The sequence below is a fragment of the Brachyistius frenatus genome, unplaced genomic scaffold (genome assembly GCF_029030835.1).
Source record: "Brachyistius frenatus isolate BFR_SWC_R1_liver_20210118 unplaced genomic scaffold, ASM2903083v1 Contig_490, whole genome shotgun sequence".
NCBI classification, from domain to species: domain Eukaryota; kingdom Metazoa; phylum Chordata; class Actinopteri; family Embiotocidae; genus Brachyistius; species Brachyistius frenatus.
Window position 1 is genome coordinate 8,038 of NW_027211089.1, and position 24,408 is coordinate 32,445.

Consider the following 24,408-nt stretch of genomic DNA (forward strand, 5'->3'; position numbering starts at 1 on the left):
CCTGATACAGGAGATCATTCCAGATAAAGGAGATCATTCCAGATACGGGAGATCATTCCTGATACGAGAGATCATTTCAGATAAAGGAGATCATTCCAGATACGGGAGATCATTCCTGATACGGGAGATCATTCCAGATACAGGAGATCATTCCAGATACGGGAGATCATTCCTGATACAAGAGATCATTCCAGATAAAGGAGATCATTCCAGATACGGGAGATCATTCCTGATACGGGAGATCATTCCAGATAAAGGAGATCATTCCAGATACAGGAGATCATTCCTGATACAGGAGATCATTCCTGATACGGGAGATCATTCCAGATAAAGGAGATCATTCCAGATACGGGAGATCATTCCAGATAAAGGAGATCATTCCAGATACGGGAGATCATTCCTGATACAAGAGATCATTCCAGATACGGGAGATCATTCCAGATACAAGAGATCATTCCAGATACGGGAGATCATTCCTGATACAAGAGATCATTCCAGATAAAGGAGATCATTCCAGATACAGGAGATCATTCCAGATACGGGAGATCATTCCTGATACGGGAGATCATTCCTGATACAGGAGATCATTCCAGATACAGGAGATCATTCCAGATACGGGAGATCATTCCAGATACAGGAGATCATTCCTGATACGGGAGATCATTCCTGATACAGGAGATCATTCCAGATACAGGAGATCATTCCAGATACAGGAGATCATTCCTGATACGGGAGATCATTCCTGATACGGGAGATCATTCCTGATACGGGAGATCATTCCTGATACAGGAGATCATTCCAGATACAGGAGATCATTCCTGATACAGGAGATCATTCCTGATACAGGAGATCATTCCTGATACGGGAGATCATTCCTGATACAGGAGATCATTCCAGATACAGGAGATCATTCCAGATACAGGAGATCATTCCTGATACAGGAGATCATTCCAGATACGGGAGATCATTCCTGATACAGGAGATCATTCCTGATACAGGAGATCATTCCAGATAAAGGAGATCATTCCAGATACAGGAGATCATTCCTGATACAGGAGATCATTCCTGATACAGGAGATCATTCCAGATAAAGGAGATCATTCCTGATACAAGAGATCATTCCAGATAAAGGAGATCATTCCAGATACGGGAGATCATTCCTGATACGGGAGATCATTCCTGATACAGGAGATCATTCCAGATAAAGGAGATCATTCCAGATACAGGAGATCATTCCAGATACAGGAGATCATTCCTGATACAGGAGATCATTCCAGATAAAGGAGATCATTCCAGATACGGGAGATCATTCCTGATACGAGAGATCATTTCAGATAAAGGAGATCATTCCAGATACGGGAGATCATTCCTGATACGGGAGATCATTCCAGATACAGGAGATCATTCCAGATACGGGAGATCATTCCTGATACAAGAGATCATTCCAGATAAAGGAGATCATTCCAGATACGGGAGATCATTCCTGATACGGGAGATCATTCCAGATAAAGGAGATCATTCCAGATACAGGAGATCATTCCTGATACAGGAGATCATTCCTGATACGGGAGATCATTCCAGATAAAGGAGATCATTCCAGATACGGGAGATCATTCCAGATAAAGGAGATCATTCCAGATACGGGAGATCATTCCTGATACAAGAGATCATTCCAGATACGGGAGATCATTCCAGATACAAGAGATCATTCCAGATACGGGAGATCATTCCTGATACAAGAGATCATTCCAGATAAAGGAGATCATTCCAGATACAGGAGATCATTCCAGATACGGGAGATCATTCCTGATACGGGAGATCATTCCAGATAAAGGAGATCATTCCAGATACGGGAGATCATTCCAGATAAAGGAGATCATTCCAGATACAGGAGATCATTCCTGATACGGGAGATCATTCCTGATACGGGAGATCATTCCAGATACGGGAGATCATTCCGGATACGGGAGATCATTCCTGATACGGGAGATCATTCCAGATAAAGGAGATCATTCCAGATACGGGAGATCATTCCAGATACGGGAGATCATTCCTGATACGGGAGATCATTCCTGATACGGGAGATCATTCCAGATACAGGAGATCATTCCAGATACGGGAGATCATTCCAGATAAAGGAGATCATTCCAGATACAGGAGATCATTCCAGATACAGGAGATCATTCCAGATACGGGAGATCATTCCAGATATGGGAGATCATTCCTGATACAGGAGATCATTCCAGATAAAGGAGATCATTCCAGATACGGGAGATCATTCCTGATACAAGAGATCATTCCAGATAAAGGAGATCATTCCAGATACAGGAGATCACTCCTGATACAGGAGATCATTCCTGATACGGGAGATCATTCCAGATACAGGAGATCATTCCTGCCGACCGCAATTAGTCTGTACAATAACTCACCTCTGGCAAAATCCATCACATAACAATAATACTGTTGACTGTGTTTCTTGGTTGTTTGTATATAATATATATATAGATATATACTGTACTGTATATACTGTGCATTTTATATTTTTACTGCTATTTTATTGCTTTTCTATTGTTCTATTATTATCTTATTGCTTCTGTATGCTGCTGTAGCGAAAAAATTTCCCCTCGGGGATTAATAAAGTAACTACCTAACCTAACCTAACCTAGAGGTTTGTTCAAGCGCCAACCAACAGTGACGTTAGCCACTGGTTTGGAACTTATCGTTATGAAGCCACCAGTTTGACTTTGCATAATAATAATACCATAAGTGACCATATTTGGACAAGCTGGGGGAGGAGCCATCGGTGGATCTGACTGATCTGATTGAAAACCCGACAATACTACGTCCCGCCCACCGATAGCTGTAACCTGACTGCACCACAGGCCTGTCAATCAATCAGACACGCCCCCAAAATATTTTCAGATGGACCCACAGAAAACTAATGAGAAAGAGTGACTTTAGATAACACCAAAATGATTGTGGAAAAAAATGTATCTACGTTGTTGTTTTTTTACTCATGACCAAAGACACAGAGTGCAGTGAATATTACTCTGTTACCTTAAAAAGAACAACATTAAAACCACTTTAGCTGTCAGAAAAGTTTATTCAGCATATTTTAAAACAACATTAACAACAAATGGAAGTCCTAAGTCAGGAAAACAGATAATAAAAATAAAAAGGCACACTAGTCTGGTGCATAAGCTTCCACTTTAAATAGAACCCCACAAATCAAAACTCTTCAATATAAACATGATATCACGTTTTATTTATTTTTTGTTCCAGCATGCTGACCTTTGACCGCTGTCCTTTTCCAATCTCTGCTCTCACCAGGCAGTTTTGGGGTTTGCTTTAAAGAGACCGTATTCGTCTTTACCGAAGAAGGCCACTTCTGTTTCATTAGCTGAAAGGACAAACAGACATGTTAGCGTCAACACGGTGCTGAAATCATCCGGGTCAAACCTCCGGGGCCGGAAACTATGCAGAACTTATTATATTACCTGTGCACACTAAATAGAAATCTGTGCTCTCAGCATTTTTGACAAATGAAATGTTCAAGGCTCCATCGGGGTCAAACAAAGCAAAATTCGTTGGATTTTATGAAGGAAATACTTGAAAAAGTCTAATTTCTCAGAAACAATTTAGTTTTGCCAGAAGAAACGTAAACAAACGAATCAGAATGATTTTATTATTCTATTCATCTGGTAAAAAAGACTGACGAGTACTGCGGCTGAAAAAAAATCCTACACTTCATCTATATTTAGACAAACAGGTTCCAGGAAAGTAAAAATACTGAATGAGTAACTATAATTAACAACTGTAATGACAACGTCTATATGCGCAGCAGACTGTTTGAAGCAGTTCGCCTCGTCATCCAGCAGAGGGCGCCCTAACTATCCAGCATGACCTATTGCAGCCCCTATTCGCCCCAGTATGATCATCAGTGATCAGACGGAGGTAAAAATGGAGGACGCTAGCGAGTAAAGCCGGGCAGAGCTAAACATAACGACACCCAAACCTCTGAGAAGCAGTGAGTGGAAATATTTCCAGTTCAACACCGTAGAAGTCACCAACAAAGATTCACTGTTTATAAAAGTGTTCGTAGATTTCGGGTCTAACAAATGAGGCCAATGCAGAAGTGTGTTAAGCTGCAATACCACCGAGTGCCACTAGAGGTCGGCTCCAAAAAGCCTCCGGCTCCATAGACTCCCATTCAACTTCTCTCATCAAATACAAAGTAAATAAAGCCAAAAGAATTCATGAATTAACGGACAGACGTCATCCTTAAATCCTTCTCACGATGGCTGAACAAAAGGACGAGAGAAGGCAGATTGTTCACGAGTTCACAAATATACTGTCTGGAGTATTTATTGGACAACAATGACAAACTCTTACCGACGCCAGCAGCTCGAAGGGTTTGGCCGTCTTGCAGAATGAGCTTCTCGTCGTCCTCTAAGCTCATCACCAACTCATTAGTCTGAAAATAAAAAAATGACACTTTCATTGTGCGTTACGTCGAGCTAACAGCATCTTTTAAAGTTAAAGTGACTCTGAGCATCAGGATTCTTCTTTGTGAAGGCGTGTCAGCTCCTCGGCAGCTGTGACCGTGTTTAACTGGCAGCTTCTAACATTAAAGGATGGACCCTTCTTATAAGCAGCTGTCACTCATCAATATGTTATGTGTCCATTAGAGCTCCACTTCATCATGAGCTGCAGGAAAACTGGCTCAGCATGGGAATATATGTGAGAATCACAATTATCATTCGATTTAGCATAATAAAACTGGAGGAGAGTTTCTTTTGGGGATCAGGCAAGAGAATGAAACGCACATATTAACTCTGGGAAGGGATCGAATAGAGAAAACAAAGGCAATAACTTTATACATAAAACATTTAAACTATCACGACGAACAAATAATGCATGTCTCAATAATGATTAAACACATTTGATATGTTGTCTTTGATCTATGTTCAATTAAATATTAGTTTACAATCCGTTTTCATTTACATTTCACACAGCGTCCCAACTGCTTAGTTGTACATGATTGCACTAAACATTTGTGTTAAACTGTAGTCTAATTATCAAGTTACAGCCTTCATGTGGAAAGTGACCCGAGATGCTTATGTTGTGATTTGGGCTTTTATAAATAAAACTGAACTGAAATAAGATTTTCTTTTTGGAAGACTTTTGCTTCAGTGGGTTTTATTCTCTAAAATTCTTACTTTTGTCACAATTCTAACTCCATAGACGTCCGCAGACGCCCGCAGACGTCCGCAGACGCCTCCTGTCCCTGCAGCCTGTCACTTCCTTCAGATAGATACCTTTGCTCCATGAGCTTGATGGATGATCTTCATTGTGTCTGAAAAATACAAGAGAATGGAATCAGATGCAGTTGATGGATTGGATGAACACACTGATTTATAATCATAATTACCAGTACAACACCTCAACTCAGCGATTACTGTTTTAAATGTGTTTTTATGCTTCTCAGATGCAATAATGTGACAAAGTGATTGTACAGGTTTGAGGTGTGGCTGGTAGCACACAAGTGGCTCTTTTGACTCAATTAAAATATATTAATATATGATAATAAAAAGCCCAACTGGCACTTTGACACGTTGTCTGATTACATACTCACACTCAACAGCACATTGCTTCAACAATCAACTGTCAATAAAAATAGAGTCCGGCATACGTACCATACGGGTGTTTCCTGAACGGAGGAGGGAGTCCTGGTCTCGTAGAAATATCTGGAAGACATCGGTAGGTTTATCACGACTTTATCCTCCGATTCATTTTCAAAAACACACGTTGTTTCAACACATTCAGGTCACCCACAGTTTCACTCCAAGTAAGTCAGCAGCGATGTCAGAGGGTTGTTCAAGAACACTGATGTCATTAAAGAATCCCTAAAGACTCCTTTAAAGGCTTCATGAAAAGAGGTTTTGTCTGTTTTCTAATCACAGACCTCAGCTGGAACTTTGTCTCCTGATGACACAGAACAATCGATCTGTAATTCACATATCAGAGCGTGGAAGTTATTAGACGTCTCACAGCTCCAGCAGGGAAACGCATCAAGATGCAGCGAAACAAAACCCGTCATCCGTTCAGCCATGTTGCTCAACTGGAAGATCTTTAACATGTTCACACACCGGTTCTCATCAGAGTCCCGGACAAACCTCAGGTACGTCCAGCTGTCCTCACACCTGCCATCATCACCACGGTGACTGTGGTCTGATCGGATATCAGTGCAACAGATGAGGCTGTGACAGCGTGACCTGCATGACTGAACCTTCAGACATAAACAAATGAACCTACGTTATCGACTAGTTGTTGAATGAACATGAATTAAACAGCATCTAAAGCTCTTATTTTGACAGCTGATGTCGTCCTTCTTTCTATATTCCAGTCACAGACGGTCTGTTCTGGAAACATACGCAGCTTTTAGGACCTTTTATCACCACGGTTCTCCAAGTTCAATAAATACATAAAAAAGATTAGAACTAAAATATTTCTGTGATCTGCAGCAGGATTATTATCACAGTGATTACATATTTATTCTGGTATCAGGTAGTGCTTAAAAAAATAAAAGGCATTTTTCTTTCTCGAGTTGCAATTTTTTTTAATTCATGCAATTTTACACTAAAAAAAACTCACTTAAAACTCCACAAATTACATCACAAATTTTGAGAAAACATTTTTATCACAACAATCACAAAAATACTGAAATCCTGGCACGACTGCACATTATTTTTCAGACCCAGACGTTACGTCCACTTTAACATTCACTCTATATATTATATGTATGTAATACGGCTTGAGACGAGTTCAGGGACCGTCTACAAAGTACAACACTGAAAAAAAAGAGCTACAGCAAAAACATTTATTATCTCCAACCTCATTCAGTGTCGTCATCAAAATCACTTCAACGCTCTCCTGCTGGTTTGGAAATTTTGAGAAGCTTTTTATTTGGAAAAACTTGATGATTTCACATACCATAATCTCCTCTTGTTTTTTTTTTTTAATTTAAATCCTAAAAATTATGAGACAACACTTCTTTTTTTGTTTTTCAAAATAAGACGTAGAATAACCAAAGTCATTAACACGTGAAGGGATGTTTGTGACACTAAAATTAAATGAAATTATAGAAAAGCCTTGAAATCATGAAAATGAAGTAAAAGCACACGATCCTAAACTAAGTTTCATAGTAAAACCAGCAGGAGGTGATTGATGTGTGACGTGAAATTCAAGAATGAAGCCCTGGGAGAATGATTGACAGCTGATGGATGTGAACAGCAGCTGATTTGAGTCAAACACTTAAAGCTTGTTGGTCAAATCCCATTTTAATTTGATGATTTTACTGTATAAGGATGGTTGTTGAAATATAATGTTTGTTCAGTACTTGGCAATAGTTGTTGTAAAGATTAAACTTTTATTATGTTCTATAAAAGTTTATTTTCCAAAGCCAGACAGACTTTTTCCTGCTTATTACTGTGCACACACGTTCTGAACAGTATGAACAGTACGTAAAACTCAAGAGTGTCAAGAGACACAGAAACCTCCCGGCTGATGTGTTTTCCACTAAATCACCTTTATATCCACTATATCACCTGTATATCCACTATATCACCTGTATATCCACTATATCACCTGTATATCCACTATATCACCTGTATATCCACTATATCACCTGTATATCCACTATATCACCTGTATATCCACTTTATCACCTTTATATCCACTATATCACCTGTATATCCACTATATCACCTGTATATCCACTATATCACCTGTATATCCACTTTATCACCTTTATATCCACTATATCACCTCTATATCCACTATGTCACCTTTATATCCACTATATCACCTGTATATCCACTATGTCACCTTTATATCCACTATATCACCTGTATATCCACTTTATCACCTCTATATCCACTATATCACCTCTATATCCACTATGTCACCTTTATATCCACTATATCACCTCTATATCCACTATGTCATCTTTATATCCACTATATCACCTGTATATCCACTATATCACCTGTATATCCACTATATCACCTGTATATCCACTATATCACCTGTATATCCACTTTATCACCTTTATATCCACTATATCACCTCTATATCCACTTTATCACCTTTATATCCACTATATCACCTTTATATCCACTATATCACCTGTATATCCACTATATCACCTTTATATCCACTATATCACCTGTATATCCACTATATCACCTGTATATCCACTATGTCACCTCTATATCCACTATGTCACCTTTATATCCACTTTATCACCTGTATATCCACTTTATCGCCTTTATATCCACTATATCGCATTTATATCCACTATATCACCTTTATATCCACTATATCACCTCTATATCCACTATGTCACCTTTATATCCACTTTATCACCTGTATATCCACTTTATCGCCTTTATATCCACTATATCGCATTTATATCCACTATATCACCTGTATATCCACTTTATTACCTTTATATCCACTATATCACCTGTATATCCACTTTATCACCTTTATATCCACTATATCACCTGTATATCCACTTTATCACCTTTATATCCACTTTATCACCTGTATATCCACTTTATTACCTTTATATCCACTATATCACCTGTATATCCACTATATTACCTTTATATCCACTATATCACCTGTATATCCACTTTATCACCTTTATATCCACTTTATCGCCTGTATATCCACTATATCACCTGTATATCCACTTTATCACCTGTATATCCACTTTATCACCTGTATATCCACTATATCACCTGTATATCCATCCTGATTATTATAGTCTCTGCTCCATCCTGATTATTAGTCTCTGCTCCATCCTGATTATTATACTCTCTGCTCCATCCTGATTATTATACTCTCTGCTCCATCCTGATTATTATAGTCTCTGCTCCATCCTGATTATTAGTCTCTGCTCCATCCTGATTATTATACTCTCTGCTCCATCCTGATTATTAGTCTCTGCTCCATCCTGATTATTAGTCTTGGCTCCATCCTGATTATTAGTCTCTGCTCCATCCTGATTATTATACTCTCTGCTCCATCCTGATTATTATACTCTCTGCTCCATCCTGATTATTAGTCTCTGCTCCATCCTGATTATTATACTCTCTGCTCCATCCTGATTATTATACTCTCTGCTCCATCCTGATTATTAGTCTCTGCTCCATCCTGATTATTATACTCTCTGCTCCATCCTGATTATTAGTCTCTGCTCCATCCTGATTATTATACTCTCTGCTCCATCCTGATTATTAGTCTCTGCTCCATCCTGATTATTATACTCTCTGCTCCATCCTGATTATTATACTCTCTGCTCCACCCTGATTATTTTAGTCTTACAGTATTATAGTGTTTTTTTTTAAATTATTTTTTGTTCATCAACCTGTTCCGTGACTCCCGCTGTTGTAAACGGACTCACCGTCTCTGACCAGCTGCATGAAGTCCTGCACCGTCTGGTCCAAGGGGACACCGTGAAACACGACAGGTTTGAAGTTTCTGTGCTCGAAGGACCGGACCAGCCGAACAGTGACCACCGCTTCACCGGACATATCTTCCCACCGGACACTCCGCCGCCACGTGCACCGATGAACCCGCGAAAAGTTCTCTTTGAACGGCCCTCCCGGTTAAATGTTGTCCTTCTGCTCGGTTTGAGTGTGTTCAGCATGTGTTCCGAAACAAACTATCTACCGGGCGGAAGGCCATATTAATCAAACACGTTCAGCTATCAAGACTCGACGAGTCGATGACCGAGCGCCGCGTTTGTTGGCGCATTCCTTATAACAGTAGCGCCACCTGCCGTATCGGAGTATGAAGGGCATGGTGGGAACAAAGAGGCAGTTACTGGTGGTTTTACGCTTTTCTTTTGTTACCTATATTAAAGCATTTCACAGGGTAAATCCAAGATATGTTGACCTTCGGCCAAGAATTGAGTTTGTGCCAGCCGCAAACAGCCGACAAAAAGTCCATAGATTTGAGGTTGTAAAAACAGTAACCCTATTAAACATTTTTTTTGTATTGTATCATCAGGTTTAAAACATCAGCAGATCTGTATTAGTACCCCTTTAAGTAAGGGCATTGTTTAGGTTATATCATTGATTATAATAATAGTTGGAAATGACGGCTGTTATTTGAACCTCCAGGTCATAGAGGTGATGCTTGTATGGAGCCTATCATTTCTGCTGGGTTGTGAATATATACAGTAGGGTTACTAGTGAACATACTTTTTTGCAATTGTTTTGAATTGAATACAAATGTTACAAATAATAACATCAGATTTACAAATTTCAGCAAAGACTTATTATATTTTTGTGAAAATACCACGACTTTCAGGATATTTTGGGTTTTTCCCGTTGAAACTATAGTCTTTCTGATTTAGCTCTTCTTCACTTTGACCGGTCAGTAGGCATGAGAATAACATCCTCTTAGTGAGACCCAAAAACAGAACAACAGTTGTTTCTCCTTTTTTTTAGGCTTTTACGAACACAAGACAACCGGTCGTCTTTGCAGATTTATTGCATATCAAAAATCAAGAGAGTTGGTTTCCATGGAAAGCATCTCGGTGGGACCTCACCTATTTTGGCCTGTACTCTGGGGCTTCACATCCACTCTATTTTAAACATTTTTTAACCTGTGAAGATTCCCCACCATCGTTTTTACTCTGATCCTAGTTCTTGGTACCACTGTCCACTCGTTAGTGCATTCCTGAAGCAACACTGCTTGCGTGACTTTCCACAGAGCAGAGACAAGACGCACTTTTTAACTTCTTTCAAATCCAATACAGACACTTCATTATTTTACAGTGAGCCCTTTAATTTACCATTATTTCCAGAACTACGAGAAGTAAGATGAAATAATAAATGCTTTATTGTCCCTTATGAGTTTATTTAAACTTTGATCACACCTTAATCACATTATTTAAATGATTACTGATAAATTCAAATGAATATATATCAGCCAGTGTCAAAAACATCGCTTCAGAGGCCCTTGGTGGATTCAATTCTTGTTTCCAGAGGTTGGACCCCGGCTCCTCCCTCCAGGACAACATGCACTTCACAAAATACAACAAGATTGGTGGGAGACCAGCTTGCAGTCCTTCATGTCTCAAATCAAGTAAAGGTAAGAAATTATGATCCTAAAATCTCCTAATCTGACTCAGTGACCATGTTATCAGACAGAAATATTATGTACTGTGGTCTGAACCGGCATCATAACATGGACCGTCCTGGTTTGTCCTGCTGCCCCGAAGAAACTACTGCAAAAACTTTCTGTAAAAAACAGCTTTAACTATCTTATCTTGAAATCATTAGAGCACAGACACAAAAATAACTGGTAGAATGAACACAATTTAAATGTCACACATTTCACACACACACACACACACACACACACACACACACACACACACACACACACACACACACACACACACACACACACACACACACACACACACACACACACACACACCAAGTACAATCAGTACACAATACTTTCATATTATGCAGACATATTTGTATTTAGCAAGCCAAACGTGCCTGGTGGATTCCTTTGAGTGTAGTAAGAGCGACACCCAGAACATGACAGGTTGGTCCCGCTCCACATGCTTGTTGGGTCACTGGAGAGACGTGGAGGAACGTCCAACTTCAGCATGTCAACGGGCCGACGACGTGACAGAATGGCAGTTCACACTCTCATAGAGAGAAATGACACATCTGGGATGTCCAGATGTTTTTCCCTTAATATGTCTGTCGCTAAACATCACCAACATTTAGAGAAGGATGTGCTTCACTGGACCTCGCTGGTTCCTGGTTGTTTGAGGGCCGGTGTCGTGCACTCTCCCAGCCCTGGCGGATCTTCGCCAGTCTCAACATCAGGCACGGCAGAGCCAGAAAAATCCGGCCAACCAGGACGACACAGGGGAGGATGAGGGCCAACAGGTAGACTGGGGGCAGGTAATAAGGGTAGGCACTGGGGAAGAAGGCGAAGTCCCAGCCGAAGAAGAGAGTGTGCATGGTGGAGAGGGTTAAGGCAGCATAACCAAGTCCTGACTGGAGACACAGAGAGACACAAAACTCCTCAACAGTCATTCAGAAAATCTGAGCAGGCAAAATCTAACAAGGGAAATTGGATAATTGGGACAAATTCTTTGATTACTGGATGAGCCAGTCTTGACAAGTCATTACATTTACAGCAACTGGGTGATACATTATACCAACAACATACAACGCTTCCAAAAAAGTTGGGACGCTGTGTGGAATGTGTATATGTATATATAATATGTAAGAAAAAGAAAACATGCAAATAATGTAAACCCATATTTGATTGAAAATAGATGATAGATAAAATTGAGAAATTTTATTCTTGTGAAAAACATCTGCTCATTTTGAATTTGATGGCAGCAACACGTCTCAAAAAAGTTCTGACAGAGTCAACAAAAGATGGAAAAGTTGTGTAAAAGAAAAAAACACCTGGTGGAACATCTAAAACCTAATTGTGTTGCCATGGCAACAGATCAGTAACATGATTGGGTATAAAAAGTCTGTGAGAAAATAGTGCAACGATCTAAGAATAATGTCCCTCAACGTAAAACTACAAAGAATTAGTGGATTTCATCGTCTACGGTTCATAATATCATTAAAAGATTCAGAGAATCTGGAGAAATCTCTGAACACAAGGGACAAGGCTGGAAACCAATATTGGATGGTGGTGATCTTCGGGCCCTCAGGCAGCACTGCATTAAAAACACACTATTCTGGAGTGGAAATCACTGCATGGGCTCAGGAACACTTGTGAAAACCATCGTCTGTGAACACAGTTCATCGCTGCGTCCACAAATGATGTTAAAACTCTCCAAAGAAGAAACCAGATAGAAACATGATCCAGAAACACCGCCGCCTTCTCTGGACCGAGATCATTGAAGATGGACTGAGGTGAAGTGGACAACTGTCCTGAGGTCTGATGGATCACAATCTGAGATTCTGTTTGAAAATCATGGACGCTGCATCCTCCAGGTTAAAGAGGAGAGGGACCATCCAGCTTGTTATCAGCTCAGTTCTAAAGCCAGCATCTGTGATGGTACAGGATGCATTAGTGCACATGGCATGGGTAGCTTGAACATCTGGAAGGAAGCATTAATGCTGAATGATATATTCAGGTTTTGGAGCAACATATGCTGCCATCCAGACAACGTCTCTTTCAGGGAAGGTCTTGTTTATTTCAGCAGAACAACGTCCAACCACATTCTGCACGTATTCCAACAGCATGGCTCACTAGTAGAAGAGTCTGCTGATAAACTGGCCTCATGCAGTCCAGACCTGTCAATCATTGAAAACATCTGGAGCATCAGGACATGAACAATACAACAAAGGAGACCCTGAACTGTTGATCAGCTGAAATCCTTTATCAGGCAAGAATGGGACCACATTTCACTTTCGAAGCTTCAGAAACTGGTCTCCTCAGTTGATGCAGCTCAGTGGTGAACATGATCCTGTCACAACTTTATAGAGACGTGTTGCTACCGTCAGTTTCAAAATGAGCACATATTTTTTATAAAACAATAAAATGTCTTTCAACATTTGATGTGTTGTCTTTGGTCTATTTTCAAATCAGTATGAGTAAAAAGGACAGATTTCAGACATGGCACATGGTCTTTATTCTGTGCAAAGATGTTTCCAAATTCCCACTCAAAGTTCATTTGAGGCTTCAGTGACTGCAGACATGTGTGATGTGCTGCTGTGGTTGGACTAAGAACGCATCATTGCACAGCCAGTGTAGAGAAAAGAAGTGAATGAAGCCACCATCAACTTTATCAACAGATACTTGGACTCTAACCATGAAGTGCCATTAACGAACCAGCAGCCCAGAAAATGAGTCATGTCGTTATCTGCTGACCTGAACAAACGTGAACTCCCTCCAGTTGAGGGCGTTGCCCACCGAGGGCAGAGAGGTCAAAGCCAGCAGACTGAGAACTCCGAATCCCAGAATGCCACAGGACAGGTAGAGGTCGGACCTCCACACCCGCTGCTCCACCCAGGAGTTTTCAGCACCATCTTTCACCTGAGGACGAGATGACGGTGAGCACAGGACCACCCGACAGGTACGTACACACAGGTGCATGGTGTCTGCTCACCTGGCGGTATGCAGCGTTCAGGAGCGCGTACCCTGCAGCCTTTCGCAGCGTCAGACACATACTGTACACAGCGTGGAGGACAGCGCAGAGGAAGCTCAGCAGGCCCAGCTGCTTCCGCCTGCACAGCCAGCAGTCCAGCCAACCGGGAAATCTCATGTATTTGGTTCCTCTGAGCAGCTGGAAGGCAGCCGCCAGCAGGCCTGAAGACACACGGCAGACATGTTGAGAGCTTTTCAGACAGCAGAGACACTTCCAGTCAGATCCAACGAAGTCAGAGAAGAGCCGGGCGCCCTGTTGCTATGGCTGCCATCAAATTGGAAGAATGAACTTTTCATTACATGTACCGTGATTGGACCGATGAAATGGATCAAACAGCTCTTTATACTCGTCTTTCTGTCTGAAATATTTTTTTTGTGTGTGTTGTCTTCCTCCCGTTGTTCTGCTGTTGTAACTGCTCACTGAGCCGTTCTACCGAGAGAAGCTTTACTCTTTCTAGATTTTGTAATCCTTTATTTTTCTGTTCCTCTCTCTTAAACTGTGCACATTTTAATCTTCACTTGAAACAAGCCTCACTTTGAAACTACCAAACTGAGGTTTTTTCTCATGTCGTACTTCGGTACTTGTTGTCCTGGTAGTATCTGGAAGTTTTGATTGAGTTCAGCTGAAGAAGGTGAGTGTGACAGAGCTCCACCACAACAGACCATGAGACCAGTGAAAGTCGACTTTGTAATAATCTTCTGTTTTATTCCATTTTCTCTGTTCTGGTGCACATAAACACACTGCTCTGTTTCATGATTCACACAGTGCCTGAAAAGTAAAGACCTGATGAGTTTGGAGTTATTGTCTGAAGTGATGATAACAGGAGGGAATGTGAAAGTCAACTTGTGTTTTATCGTTATTCATTCATTATTTATTCATAATCATTTGTGCTCTGAGACTGTTTGTCTTGTGTTCTCTGAGTATTTTGGGATCATGGTGATGTGATTCAATCTGGACCGGTCAACATGTGTCTTTAGCAACCATCAACCATCAGTGATGTCATCAACCATCAGAGGTCATCAACCATCAACCATCAGTGAGGTCATCAACCATCAACCTTCAGTGATGTCATCAACCATCAGTGATGTCATCGTTGGTTTGTGAACATTATGAATCCTCCAGTTCAGATTCTGTCCGTCACCATCTTTGCTAGTTCGGAGCTGTTTGGAGCAGGAAGTGACCATATTTGGACGAGCTGGGGGAGGAGCCAGCGGTGGATCTGACTGATCTGATCGGAAACCTGACGATACTACGTCCCGCCCACCGATAGCTGTAACCTGACTGCACCACAGGCCTGTCAATCAAACAGACACGCCCCCAAAAACAGGTCTTCTTGAATCTTCTTTTCTAATGAATGAGGGATTATTTTCAGATGGACCTCCAGAAAACTAAGAAGAAGGAGTGACTTTAGCTAACAACACCGAGATAACTGATGGACACATTTTATTCACTTTGGATTTGATGAGAGAAGTTGAATGGGAGTCTATGGAGCCGGAGGCTTTTTGGAGCCAACCTCTAGTGGCACTCGCTGGTATTGCAGTTTAAGACAGCTGGAAGCTATGAACACTTTTACATCCAGTCTGTGGTCTATATGTGTTGCATGAAGAGGTCAAAGATCAGGTGGTAAATGTGAATCAGTGCTCTCTCTGCCAGGTTTATCTGCTGACTGTAAGTTTTCTGTTTGAGAGTCCACAGCGGCTGCTTTGTGTTTTTGAGTGAGGAGGCTGTCTGTGGTCAGAGTGGATGTGGGTTCGTGCTGCGACTCTTAAGGATTTTATACACTGATGAGTATTGAGTGACCATTGTGTGGCAAAAAAGTGGTTTTATTTTTTAGCTCTACGAATAAAGGCACCAGCCAATCACATTATGCATTTCAAAAATCATTGCATTAAAAAATCTCATAAAAAATATCTATCCGTGCAGGTTTAATTTTTTTGTATTGTTTAACATTATAGGAGTATAGCTGAAATAACTGAGTTCCCTGCCAACTGTGATTTTACTATGCAGTGGCCTCCTAGCTTTATGATCTGTTCCATACCTGGCAGATAGACGAGAGCCAGTGTAACCAAGGCAACCGCCGGCAGTGTCTCATTCACAGTCACCAGTGGCAGCTGATAGAAGTTGTTCTCTCCCTGATCGAGGTAAGGCAGCAGCACCTGCCTCAGGAAGAGGTAAAGATAGAAAAAGAGGAAGAGAAGGAACGTGGCCAAGATGGGACCCCCCCAGGTGGGGAAGAGGATGAGCGGGGCTTCCTCAATCTCTCTGGAGGCACGCAGACCCCCCCTGTCCACGGGGCTGAAGCCCAGGCGGCGGGCCAGCTGGAGCACCGTGGCTTTAGCGTCGGAGCAGTCGCTGCAGATCAGGACCTGGAGGAGGGTGAGGGATGGACACCGGACGTTCATAGCTGGCTGTCACACTGAACACAAACCTCACGAGTCTCCACATCAAACTGTGCTTTGGTATAATTATGATATTGTGTGACAGGTTTGAGTTGAGTGTGAGAAAACAGTAACTTCACGTGAGAACCACGGCCCCGCAAAGGCAGACTGAAGAGGCTCTCCAATAAAGATAACATTATAGTCACACACCAGGTCAGAGTTCAGTCACTGCAGCCTGCAGCCATACAGACACACAGCAGCCCTACACACACACTGAGTACACACACTTATTTCTGCTTCTTAGACCCATTTTATAATTACTGCTGATCAAAGAGCTCAAGGAAAAACTTTAAAACTGTTTTACAGCAGAAAGTCAGATGTTATGATAAAATATGTAGTTTCTGCGTTTGTAGCGCTGGTGTGACAATAAAGTTTTATTTTTAATCTCATTTATAGTCTGTTATATTATGGACTATACACTTCACCACAACAGGGAAAAATAGCAAATCCCATCTGTTGTTGCAACAGTGACGTCCTCTGTATCAATCAGTGATGGAAAAGTTTATGGTCCTTTCATACTTCACCTGAGCTCCATCCTCACCTGCCTGCTTCCATCGTGGTCTGCAGCCTGCAGGGCCCAGGCAGAGATGACGTTGAAGCCCTTCACCACCCTGCTCTCCGGGAACAGCTCCGCCAGCCTCTCCGCGTTGGACCGCTCGCCACCGCTCAGCCTGGCGGCGCTGCTCACGTCCACCAGCACCTTCCCCGCCAGCCGCTCCCTCAGCGCCGCCAGGGTGTGGTAGTGCTCCGGGTAGACCGCAGCGAACACCACCGTCTCTGCAGCCTCCGCGGCCGCCCGTTGCGATCGCAGCTCCACCGCGTCAGGAAACAGACCCCCGGGTACGCGGCGTGGGTCGCGGCTGCCCACCGCCACCCTGAAACCACAGGCCACCAGCCGGACTGCAAGGGAGCGGGAGAAGTCTCCCGACCCGATGATGCTGATCACAGGGCCTTCCGGGCCCCGCGGGTCTGACTGCTCAGAGGCACAACTCGCCAACAAGGGTGTCTTCATTTCACTCGGCATGAAGGTCTGTTAGGAAGGAGGAGGTCCGTTAGAAAGTAAAGTTACACGTCAGAGATCTCAGTGATCGGAGGGAACTGGGAGAAACCCTGTGATGTCAGTCTGCTCTTTCTGGAGAAGCAAACACAGCTACGTCAAGTAAATTGCAGTGTTTCCCACAGCTTGACGGTTTACTTGTGGTGCGAACCAGACCCAGTTTCACTGTGATTATGGGTCTGGTTCCGCTCCATAGAGACCCATCCTGCTGGGCGTCGACCTCGGGTTCATTTTGACCAATCAGCATGCGACAAAACAGTCCGACACGCTGCCACCGCTGTTGAAACATGTTTACGCTGCGTTCGTCACTGTCACCAGCTGTTCAATCACAGGGAAGGAGGGGTGGGACAAACGCGGTTAACCACTGGTTGGTCTGCTGATTGGTCCACCCTTCAGAGCTACCAGACTGTTATCACAGAGAAGTAACCTGACAGATGCTGGTGGCATCCTTCCATCAGCACACCAACAGACGGGACTCTTACTGTGTACTACTGGAGTCGTGTTGTTTCAATACATGAAAACATACATTGAATATAAATAAGTTGGTAGCTTCCGGCTCTGAAAAATGGTTCCAATCCAGAAGTGTCTTCAGCTGCAATACCAGCGAGTGCCACTAGAGGTCGGCTCCAAAAAGCCTCCGGCTCCATAGACTCCCATTCAACTTCTCTCATCAAATCCAAAATGAATAAAATGTGTCCATCAGTTATCTCGGTGTTGTTAGCTAAAGTCACTCCTTCTTATTAGTTTTCTGGAGGTCCATCTGAAAATAATCCCTCATTCATTAGAAAAGAAGATTCAAGAACACCTGTTTTTGGGGGCGTGTCTGTTTGATTGACAGGCCTGTGGTGCAGTCAGGTTACAGCTATCGGTGGGCGGGAAGTAGTATCGTCAGGTTTCCAATCAGATCAGTCAGATCCCCCGCTGGCTCCTCCCCCAGCTCGTCCAAATATGGTCACTTCTTGCTTCGAACTAGCAAGATGGCGATTCATAATCATAGACATACAGTATACACGTAGGCGCCGCATTGGCCTCTGGATCGTTCGTCAACATGGCCGCCATGTTGGTCAGGGCATCTCTCAGTAGACACAACGGGAGGAAGGATGGTGGAGTCGTGTGCTGCTTGGATTGTTCAAATCGCTGCACAATTCACGTTAGATCTCGGGCTCGAACCTCCCACATATATTTGGCCACGATAACATTACGTCAATAGCTAACGTTAGAAAATCTGCTCTATTTGCTGTCTGAACACAGAAGAGTGATAAACAACCTGGTCATCACCATGGAAACTATCACCATGGAGACCATTACAGGGACCAAACAGAGTCATTATTATTTGTACACGACATTTCTACGTGTTGTTTTTAGCAGATAACGTTTAAAACAGCAAACTAACGACAACAAAGTAGCGGCCGTGTGGGAAGATTGTTAATGCTTTACGTTGTCTGTCAATATAGTAATTAGTATTGTTTATTAGTGTTGTTAATTAGTATTGTTTATTAGTGTTGTTAATTAGTATTGTTTATTAATATTGTTTATTTGTGTCTGATCCCAGTGTGTTTCCCTCTATTTTGTCCCTGATCACCTCTCCTCATGTGTGCTGTCATTTCCCTGTCTGTTTGTGATTGTTTGCCACGTGCTTGTGTTTTGGTTTGTGTTCCTCCACAGTATCCTCCTCCAAGCTCCGCCCTCTGACGCGCCTCGCTCCGTCAGCACAGCTGTGCCTCATCTCCACTGATCACCTCCAGCTGGATTTAATACCCCGGTCTTCAGTCAACTTGCCATCCGTAGTCCGTTAAACTACCCGACATCCCGTCCCGTGAGTCTGCCCGTCTCCTTGCCTGAGATTTCCGGTTCTGACTCCCTGTCCGATTCCCCCAGCGAAGCCACGCCCACCTAGCTGCGTCAGCCTGTCGCTTGCTGAGGAGGACCTCGGGATTCCCCCAGCGAAGCCACGCCCCCGGTGCGTTCTGCCTGCCTGTCCGTCTGTCAGCCGCATTCGCAGAGAAGCCAACTTCCGGCTCGGATCGGAGTAGCGCATACACGCGCATTTGGACTTCAGAGACTGGTTTGTGTTGGTGACCACAGCCGTCCACGTTGTGGACAGAGTTTCTCCCCTGTGCTAGAGAGGAGATCAGAGGAAGAGGAGTTTTCTTCCTCTCTGTTGGACTCAGACTTTTGGTGTGTTTCCTGTTTGCTATCTCTGCCTGGGAGAAATAAATACCTGGTTCCAAAGAGACTTTGCTGTGTGTCTATATTTGGGTCCGTTTAAAAACACACCACATAACAGAACGGACTGACTAAATGAATCCAGCAGCTGCAGCAGGATCACCTCCTGCAGATCACCTGCAGAGGGCGACCGTGGACCAAGGAGTTCTCCTCGGTCAACACCACCACCTGCTGCAGGGTCTGTGTGACTCTCAATGAGCCATCGGGTCCCAAGTGGCAGAGTTTATACGGGACCTCACTCTGCTTCGCCAGTCCACCAAGATATCGACAGCTGTGGACTCTCCGTCGCCCAGCGAGTCGTTTGTCCCATCCACAGAACTTCTCTGAGTCTTCAGACCCGACGACAGCGTTGTCAGCTCCGGATCAAGGTCACCATCCCCGGCAAGCGATCCAGACGCCATTAAGACCAGGGAGTTGGCTCGCCAGATCTTACAGGGCGGCCTACGGAGCAACGACACTGTCCCTGCTGTTCCTGTTCCTGGATCTATTCCCATCCCTGTTCCTGTCCCTCCTGTTTCTGTACCTGTCCCTGCTCCTATTCCTGTTCCCGTACCGGTACCTGTTCCTTTCCCTCCTGTTCCTGTCTTCGAATGGATCGCCGACGCCGGGCCACTAGCGTCCAGCCCGGTCGACGACGGCGCCCCTCCGTTTCCTGTCGCCAGAGGGGGCGCCGACACCACACCTCCTCCGCAGACTCAGGAGGTGCCGATGCAGCTGGGACATCCCTGTCCCGGGAGGAGAGAGAGCGACGTCTCTGGTCCGGAACCTGCCATTATTTCACCCCCAAAACAATGGGCAGACAGAGAGGCTTAACCAGGAGCTAGAAGCCATGCTCCGATGTGTGACGGCGGCAAATCCGTCCTCCAGGAGTCGTCACCTGGCCTGGATAGGGTACGCGCACAACAGCCATACCTCCACGGCAACAGGGCTCTCACCTTTCGAGGCCTCCATTGGCTACCAGCCTCCCCTTCTGCCCAACCAAGAGGCCGAAATTTCCATCCCGTCTGTCCAGAGCAACTATCGCCAGTGCAGGAGAGTATGGAGGGAGACTCGTGCCGCCCTACTTCGGTCTTCCGAACAGAACAAACGCCTGGCTGACCGCCGTCGCACCCCCACTCCCACCTATCTCCACGGCCAACAGGTCTGGCTTTCCACGAAGGACATACCCCTACGCACAGAATCCAAAAAACTCTCCCCCAGATACATTGGCCTGTTTCCCATCGTTTCCATTATCAATCCAGTTACTGTCAAACTCAAGCTCCCGCAGTCCATGAGAATCCACCCTGTTTTCCATGTGTCCCTTCTCAAACCCGTACACTCCAGTCCTCTGAACCCTGCGGCCAAACCCCCTCCACCCTCCCGACTCATCGAAGGCGGTCCGGTATACATAGTCAACCGCCTCCTGGATGTCCGTCGACGAGGTAGGGGATACCAATACCTCGTTGATTGGGAGGGGTATGGTCCGGAGGAACGCTGCTGGGTTCCACGCTCCCGAATTATGGATCCGGAGCTACTACGTATGTACTATCGCCTTCACGCCGACAAGCCTGGCGGTTCGCCAAGAGGCTCTAGCTGACATAACATTATTAGTACTGTTTATTAGTGTTGTTTATAAGGATTGTTTATTAGTATTGTTTACTAGTGTTGTTTACTAGTATTGTTTATTAGTGTTGTTTACTAGAGTTGTTTGTTAGTATTGTTTATTAGTGTTGTTTGCTTGTATTGTTTATTGGTGTTGTTTACTGGTATTGTTTATTAATGTTGTTTACTAGAGTTGTTTGTTAATGTTGTTTATTCGTGTTGTTTACTTGTATTGTTTATTGGTGTTGTTTACTTGTATTGTTTACTAGAGTTGTTTATTAGTATTGTTTATTATTATTGTTTATTAGTATTGTTTACTGGAACAACTCATTAGTTCACCCTAAATTAACCATCACATGCCTTATTTTTGTGTTGAGCAGGTGTTTCTCTTCCTTTCAGACCGAGTTTTTACAATCTGATGAAAATGAATCTTTTCCACCGTATAGTAATAAATGACTTCCTGTCAGCCTGATGTTAAAACACTTGAACGACTGGAGATTATAGTAGAACTATACAACTCATTAAACTCGGCTGTTTTCTAGACTTTTATTTCGTTTTTGCTGGTTTGTTTGTTTGTATACAGTTGTGTGCCTGTCACGTGCAAGAGATGCTGTTACATTCAGGTACTGTTGATAAGCTCCGGCTCTCTTATCTTTCTTGAACTGCAGTGCAGCTCTCAAGCACACTTCTCTGACTTTAAATTTCTAGACCAGGTTCAGATCCAAAACCACACTAGAGTACTTTTACACTCTACTATCGTAGTATTATAGCTCCTATACTATCATGTACTATGTTGTCCAGCAGTGGTCCAGCGCAGTGGACGCAGATCTGCTTACGATAGACTCAGTTTCCTCTAACTGGTGGAATATTGGCAGATTTCTGTTTCCCGAAATAATAAGTCTTAAGAAAAATGGTACTGGCCGAGCTGTGAATCAGGAGCTGACTCCATATATGTCTTTATTCTTGAATGAGAAACTGATGTTAAAGTGAGTTAGGTGTTCACTTTAATGGAGGTCTAGAAAGAGTTTACTGACAACCACAGAGCCTGTTATCAGCTGTTAGCAAACAGCAGCATGATGAAAGGACTTAAAGTGACTAAATGAATATGACTTACCATCTTCTGTCGAAGCCAAATTGAGGACAATTAAATATATTTACATGAGTCAACTAAATATTGCTGTTAATAACTTAAGGGTCAATTATGCAATGAAGTCATTTCGTGTTCTAAACACCAAGCGAGTCAGCTGAGCTCCTCGCGCACAGGACAGTGGACCGTGGCTGTCCCGTGGAAGAGATGCCCCGCCCTTTGCTGCATTCAGGTACTGCGCGTGAGCTCCGACTTTTGGGTTTCATTATAGATAGACGGATAGATGGATCGATCGATCGATCAATCAATCGATCCCACAAGGGGACATTTTTTCGCTACAGCAGCATTTATAGATATCTTAGAAAACATCAGACTTGAAGAGGGAATAAAGGAAGAAAAAGAAAAGAAAAAAACAAATACAAATCGGAAGGAAATATTGTACTTTTTCTTGTGCTACGTTTATTGGGCTGCTTAATATTAAGTTAGTGTCTACCTTTTCTTTGTCTTTTACTTTAAAACCTTTAATATAGTCTCAGATCTCAGATCAGTGGTTGGCAACAACTAAATTTAACTTTTTATTTTTTTTTATTTTTTTTTATTTTTTAACTTCCTTATTTGCCTTAACAATAACCCCCCTGAACCAGCTACTGTCGTAAAATGCTGCTAAAATCAGATTTATAATATTAGTTTTTATCCTCATCATAATCAAAAACACAAAAGAAAATGCTGAAAAGATATTTCAGTAAACTCATGTCAGACCCAACTGATGAACACTCCTCGACCCAGCTGACTGTATGTCAGCTACACAGGAAACAGTTCCCTTGTTATAACAGGAGGGTCTCTGTATCCTCCACATCCTATTTTAACAGGGGAAACAGATTAACACAACACATTTGAACTCTACTTTAAGCGTTTATGTGCGACAGCCCAGTTTTTACTAGAGTCTCTGACGGCATCGGACAGTGGATGATAACCCTGCTCCCTGCGGTGCAGTCCACTGATAATGCAAAGGTTTTATAAGAGTGAAACAGCGACATACACAGAGCTCTCATACACAGTGACATGTCAGGAAAACGAGTGATACAACAGCACATGACGTCATTTTTCTCCACTGGGTGTCGCTCTTCTCCTGCAACACACAGGTGTGACGAGGCGGTTTCCCCCCACTGTCAAATCTACTGTTTTTAATGTAGCCGGATGTTGATTCTCAAATTTATTCTGAACAACAACAACAACAACAACAATAATAATAAGGCCTATCCTTTATAGAATATGTTTTTTTCTTTCTTAGTTACCTGCTGTGCCGTGAACAGACTTAATACAGTGAACCCTCGCTATAACGCGGTTCACCTTTCACGGTCTCGCTGCTTCACGGATTTGCATCGTGCATTGTGTTCTGCATTCTGATTGGCTAAACAGTCTCTCCGCTTCTTCTCTACCTGTTTGTCAATAACGTTGCGGTTTAATATGTACACGTACGTAAAACAGCTTGCCAAATTAAAAATAATCGATGGTGGCATGTCGGTTTATAAGAATCTTTTTGCCCAGAAGAAAAAAGAGCGACAACAACTACCGATAACTATGTTCTTCTCTTGAAAAACCACACCTGCACCGCCGGCTTTAGAAGAAAGAACCGCTGCAGAGCGGAGTCAGGATGCAGCGGCTCAGTCAGAAGAGCAGTGAAATACACGAGTCACTATTTGTCCTACTGTACTTTGTATTTGTTTTCATAATCATTTTTCATTTCCTCCCGTTCTAATCCAATGACTCGGGTCGCAGTGGGGCGGTGCCGATCTCA

The 24,408-nt window shown here is 43.0% G+C and overlaps 2 protein-coding genes across 2 annotated transcripts; both read right to left on the reverse strand.

The window, feature by feature from the left end:
• Positions 1 to 3,083: 3,083 nt before the first annotated feature.
• cunh2orf76 (chromosome unknown C2orf76 homolog) lies at positions 3,084 to 9,776 on the reverse strand. The gene is made up of 5 exons (XM_069687779.1): positions 9,473 to 9,776; positions 5,697 to 5,747; positions 5,319 to 5,356; positions 4,393 to 4,474; positions 3,084 to 3,400 (listed from the first exon to the last, which is right to left on the reverse strand). Exons 1-5 carry the CDS (start codon positions 9,600 to 9,602, stop codon positions 3,324 to 3,326), a joined length of 378 nt encoding a protein of 125 aa, XP_069543880.1. The 5' UTR covers positions 9,603 to 9,776; the 3' UTR covers positions 3,084 to 3,323.
• A 779-nt stretch (positions 9,777 to 10,555) lies between these two features.
• steap3 (STEAP family member 3, metalloreductase) lies at positions 10,556 to 23,178 on the reverse strand. The gene is made up of 6 exons (XM_069687780.1): positions 22,638 to 23,178; positions 17,201 to 17,689; positions 16,260 to 16,587; positions 14,183 to 14,382; positions 13,945 to 14,109; positions 10,556 to 12,101 (listed from the first exon to the last, which is right to left on the reverse strand). The coding sequence occupies exons 1-6, from the start codon at positions 22,638 to 22,640 to the stop codon at positions 11,805 to 11,807; spliced, it is 1,482 nt and encodes a 493-aa protein (XP_069543881.1). The 5' UTR covers positions 22,641 to 23,178; the 3' UTR covers positions 10,556 to 11,804.
• Between the last annotated feature and the right edge of the window lie 1,230 nt (positions 23,179 to 24,408).